This window comes from Notamacropus eugenii, chromosome 2 (genome assembly GCF_028372415.1).
Source record: "Notamacropus eugenii isolate mMacEug1 chromosome 2, mMacEug1.pri_v2, whole genome shotgun sequence".
Lineage (NCBI taxonomy): Eukaryota > Metazoa > Chordata > Mammalia > Diprotodontia > Macropodidae > Notamacropus > Notamacropus eugenii.
This window is the reverse complement of record NC_092873.1, coordinates 11,808,628-11,814,627: the sequence shown is the minus strand read 5'-3', so window position 1 is coordinate 11,814,627 and position 6,000 is coordinate 11,808,628. Positions and strand designations below refer to the sequence as shown.

General features: G+C 35.7%; 1 protein-coding gene across 1 annotated transcript in view; it reads left to right on the top strand.

The window, feature by feature from the left end:
• The first annotated feature begins 253 nt into the window (after window positions 1–253).
• LOC140522509 (vomeronasal type-2 receptor 26-like) overlaps window positions 254–6,000 on the top strand; it is a 132,028-nt gene continuing 126,281 nt past the window's right edge. Inside the window, 1 exon segment of the mRNA XM_072637928.1 lies at window positions 254–388. Coding sequence (XP_072494029.1) covers window positions 254–388 — 135 coding nt within the window.

Sequence of the window (6,000 nt, the reverse complement as noted above, 5' to 3'; positions counted from 1 at the left end):
TCAATTTCTAACACTGTATCCACTATGACACTTTGCTGTTTCTGTGCATTAAGAGTTTGCTGGGTTCTTTATATTTTCCCTCTCACTTTAGGTTAGTGAGCAAAAATTTCCAACATTTGTTTTCTCCCCAATTTGCAGTGGATGAGAGCAACAAGAACCCCCATTTGCTGCTCAATATAATCTTGGGATATCAGTTGGTTAATAACTTCCATGACAACACACTGGCTATGGAGAACTCGTTGATACGACTGTTATGGGGGGAGGTGGTCCAACTATCCCCAACTATAGCTGTGGCGGGCAGCGCAATTCAGTGACTGTCATTGGAGGGATGTCATCTACACTGTCCATGCCCATGTCCGCCATTCTCAAACTTTACAAAGTTCTACAGGTAAGGGAGTCCAATAGTGCCATTTTCATCCAATATATTCTTTTTATTTAGACTTTTTATTTAGAATTTAGCTAGTATATTCTTTACAATCTGTTCTGGTGCAGTACCAGTGAGACAAGAACAATTATACAAAATTTCAAAGCACTGTTCTGACAAAGGAAGATAAAAAAGGGAGAAACAGTCCCTCCGTCCCATCACAGAACTCACTCTGTCCTCTAGATAAAGTAGTGCTTTATTGGTTTTGAACCAAATAAAATCTGTCCAACTAATGGTCACTATACTCCTAGTTCATCTTTCTTATTTGTACAGCACTCAAATCTTTAGATGGAATGAAGATTTCTCTTTTCTTCACCTCAGAAAATTCGCAGGGAAAGAATTCCTTTCCATTTTGAAATTAATTTGTGTATTTTCCCTAAAAGAATGAACTAGAAGTACTTGCCTTCAATAGTTTGTGCTAACAAGCAGCATCCAATTCTGTGTTTAGAGTGATTTTTCAATTTGGACTAAGAATTTGCCTCCTGCTTGTATCTGGGCCTGATTGGCCAAATAATTAATGTATTCTTTCAGAACAGAAAGTTTGCATATTCAATTCAAGTTATTTCTATGAAATAATCTTTTATCAAGTGCCTAACTTGTTTTCTCTTACTGTACACTCACTGAACATTATGGTGAACAAGATACAGTCTCTGTTTGATCCAATTGCAGATGCATAGGACAACGTAAGAGAAATAAGAGTTGGTTAAGGGCAAAATCAAGATGCCATTTTCTTGTTTGAACACCATTCAATCCTCCCCTCAGCAAAGAGGATAAATGCATTCATCAGAGAAGTCAGATATCATGCACTTCATGGAAATTAAATTCATCAATACTTCAATGCCACAATTTACTTGTACTGTTCCTGTTTTTCTACATTGACTTTTGGGCTTCTCACATTTTTGATTTTTCAAAAATCATGACATAATCATTTTTTATTTAGCTGAATGCTATGAATATTAGTTAAAAAGATCTTTATTTCAAGGAACAACAGGGATCAATGAAATTTGTTAGTAATTATCCAAACGTTATTGTGTACAATTCAATTCATAACACATTTATGAAGCATTGAATGTGCCCTTTTCTGGAAGTTATGGTGTGAGATAACTGTAGTTTCAAAACCAAAATCACCTTTATTCCTTCATGTAGTTTTCATTGTCTCATTTGGTCATAACATGTACACTAATTAAATTACATCCACAGATTATGCTAATTAAAATATATACACATATCTCTCTGTCTCTATGTGATATGATGAATTTCTTTTTTTTTAATTATATTGTTTGTTTTCAGTTTTCTACAATCACTTTCATATACCTTAGATTTTTTTCTCCTCTTTCCCTCTTCTTCCCCTTTCTCTCTACTCCCTCTCTGAAATGGCGTGCAATCACATTTAGGTTCTACTAATAGAATCCTATTAAATACACTTTCATCTTAGTTGCATAGATGTTGCATAGAAGAATTAAAATGAATGAGAAAAATATTAAAACAAAACAAAACATAACACAAGGGAAAATGATCTACTTCATTCTGCAATCCAATTCCATCATTCTTTCTCTGGATGTGGAAAGTGTTTTGAGGGTACATTGGGGATTTTTTAGGTCCTTGCACTGCTGGTAGACTAAGTCCACCAGAAAAATTCCTCACTCACTGTGCTTGTTGTTGTGTACAAAATTCTCCTCGTTCTGCTCCTTTCCCTCTGCATCAGTTCATATAAGTCCTGCCAGGTCTCTGTGAAGTTTTCCTGTTTATCATTTCTTATAGCACAATGGTATTCCAATACATTCATATACTACAACTTGTTCAGCCGTACCCCAATTGATGGGCATCCCCTTAATTTTCAGTTTTTTACCACCACAAAGAGAGCCAGTATAAATATTTTTGTACATGTGGGACCCTTTCCCATATTTATGACCTCTTTCAGATATGGTCCTAGAAGCAATATTGCTGGGTCAAAGAGTATGCATATTATTGTAATTCTTTGGGCATAGTTCCAATCTACTCTCCCAAATGGCTGAATCAGCTAACAGTTATACCAACAATGAATTAGTGTTCTAACTCTCTCACATCTTCTCCAACATTTATCATCTTCTTGTTTTGTCATGTTAACCACTCTGATAGTGGTGCCTCAGAATTGTTTTGATTCGCATCTCTCTAATCAATAGTGACTTAGAACATTTTTTTTCATATGACTATAGATAGCTTTAATTTCTTCCTCTGAAAACTGCCTGTTCATATCCTTTGACAATTTATCAGTTGGGGAATGACTTGTATTCTTGTAAATTTGACTCAGTTCCCTATATATTTTAGAAATGAAGCCTTTATCACAGACACTACTTGCAAAAATTCTTTCCCAGTATTTTGCTTCCCTCCTAATGTTGGTTGTATTGGGTTTGGTTGGGCAAAAACTTTTCAATTTAATGTTATCAAAATTATCCATTTTGTACTTTGTAATGTTTTCTATCTCTTTTTTGGTAAAAAATTTCTTCTTTCCACATAAATATGACAAATACACTTTTCCTTTCTCCCCTAACTTGGTTATAGTATCAGTCGTTATACCTAGATCATGTATCCATTTGGACTTTATTCTCGTGTATGGTGTCAGGCATTCGTCTCTACTCAGTTTCCACCACACTGTTATCCAGTTTTCCCAGCAATTTTTGTCAAACAGTGATTTCTTATCCCAGAAGCTGGGGTCCTTGGGTTTATCAAACAGTACATTGCTATATTCAGAATATGATGAATTTCTGAAAGAATCACTGACAATTGTTGTATCAGCCAGTAGAGACTGCCACTGGAGTTGGGACTTGTATGGACATTAGAATTTCAAAAGGTAGAGTTGAGGAGGCAGGAAAGTAAACTTGTTTTAAGGTACAGAGACAGAGGTTGAAATTTAATGTCCACTCAACATTGAATCCAATTCACCTCTAATGTTGAGGATTTGAATTCTAGTGTTTGTTGTAGCAACAGCAGCAGTCACAGCAGCAGGAGCAGGGGAACTGGCAGATGCTGTTTCTGGAGTCCAAGGCTCACAGATTGTGGGGGAATTGAGTGGTTGTCAGTACACCCCCCAACCCCAATGGAAGCAGAGGACTACCTTGAATAAGAGTTCAAAAGTCAAGTAAATGTCTGGGGAAATGAGCACAAACAGGAAAAAGAATAAGACTGTAGAATCTTACTTTGGTGACAAGGAAGATCAAAATATACAAACAAAAGAAGAAAACAAAGTCAAAGCTCCTACATCCAAAGTCTGCAAGAAAAATATGAATTGGTTTCAGGCCATGAAAGAGCTCAAAAAGAATTTTGAAAATCAAGTAAGAGAAGTAGAGGAAAATCTGGAAAGAAAAATGAGAGTGATGCAAGAAAATGAGAGTGATGCCTCATGAAAAACGAGGCAACCACTTGCTAAAGGGGACCCAAAAGATTGCTGAAGAAAATAACACCTTAAAATAGACTAAACCAAGTGGCAAAAGAGGTCCAAAATTCCAAAGAGGAGAATGCCTTAAAAAGCAGAATTTGCCAGATGGAGAAGGATGTCCAAATGCTCATTGATAACAATAATTACTTGACAATTAGAACGGAACAGATGAAAGATAATGACTTAATGAAAAAATCAATAAATTATAAAATAAAACCAAAGAAAAAACCAGCAAGGTGAAATGTCTCATTGAAAAAATAAGTCCAGGAGAGAAAATTTAAAAATTATTGGACTACCTAAAAGTCACCATCAAAGAAAGAGTCTAGACATCATCTTTAATGAAGTTGTCAAGGGAAACTTCCCTGATATTCTAGAACCAGACAGTAAAATAGATACTGAAAGAATCCACTCATGGCTTCCTGAAGAGATCTCAAAAGGAAAGCTCCTAGGAGCATTGTAGCCAAATTCCAGAGCTCCCAGATCAAGGAGAAAATATTGCAAGCAGCCAGAAAGAAATAATTCAAGTATTGTGGAAACAAAATCAGAATAACACAAGATTCAGCAGCTTCTACATTAAGGGATTAGAGGGCTTGGATTATGATATTCTGGAGGTCCAAGGAGCTAGGATTAAAACTCATAATCATGTATCCTGCAAAACTGAATATAATATTTCAGAGGATAAAATGGACATTTAATGAAATAGAGGTCTTTCAAACATTCTTGATAAAAAGACCAGAGCTGAATAAAAAATTTGACTTTCAGACACAAGAATCAAGAGAAGCAAGAAAAGGTAAACAGGAAAGAGAAAAGGTTAGGGTTGGACTTTTTAAATTCCTACATGGAAAGATAATATTTGTAACTCTTGAGACTTTTCTCCATATTTAGTAGTTGGAGGGATTATATATATAGACAGAGGGCACAGGAAGAGTTGAATATGAAAGGATTATATCTAAAAAATAATATTAAGGGGTGAGAGAGGAATTTATTGGGAGAAGGAGAAAGGGAGAAATAGAATGGAGCAAATTATCTCTCACATAAAAGAGGCAAGGAAAAGCTTTTTCTTTTTTTTTTCTTTTTTTTCTTTTTTTTTCTTTTTTCTTTTTTTTTTATTTTGTAATGTTTAACAATCACTGCCATACAGTTGCAATTTTATCCCTCCCCACCTACTCCCCACTACCCCCCTCCCTCCCCACTACTGCATACAATTCTGTATAGATTCTACATATACTTTCCTATTGAGTATATTTTCACTATAGTCATGCTATGTAGTCAGACTAAGATAAATGAAAGAAATCGTATAACAAATCAGAACATGATACACAAACACATACACATACACAAACATGATCTGCTACAATATGTGAGTGACTTCCATATTTCTCTCTCTGAGTGTGGCAGGCATTTTGCCTTGAGATCTTCCATTGGGATTTATTTTTTTTTTTTTTTTGGTAAGAAGTTCTTGTGTTATTACAAAAATCTAAGTCTACCAGAAAAAACTCTCACACACTGTGGTTGTTGCTGTGCATAAAGTTCTCCTGGTTCTGCTCCTTTCACTCAGCATCAGGTCATATAAGTCCTTCCAGGCCTCTCTGAAGTCTTCTTGTTCATCATTTCTTATGGCACAATAGTACTCCATTACATTCATATACCATAATTTATTCAGCCATTCCCCAATTGATGGACATCCCCTTGACTTCCAGTTTTTGGCAACTACATAGAGTGCTGCTATAAATATTTTTGTACATGTGGGACCCTTTCCCATTTTTATGATCTCTTGGGGATATAGTCCTAGTAGCGATATTGCTGGGTCAAAGGGTATGCACATTTTTGTAGCCCTTTGGGCATAGTTCCAAATTGCTCTCCAGAATGGTTGGATGCGCTCGCAGCTCCACCAACAATGAATTAGTGTTCCAACTCTCCCACATCCTCTCCAGCATTTATCATTTTCTTGTTCTGTCATGTTTGCCAATCTTATAGGTGTGATGTGGTGCCTCAGAGTTGTTTTGATTTGCATCTCTCTAACCAATAGTGATTTAGAGCATTTTTTCATATGATTATAGATAGCCTTAACCTCTTCCTCTGAAAATTGCCTGTTCATATCCTTTGACCATTTATCAATTGGGGAATGACTTGTATGATTATACATTTGGATCAGTTCTCT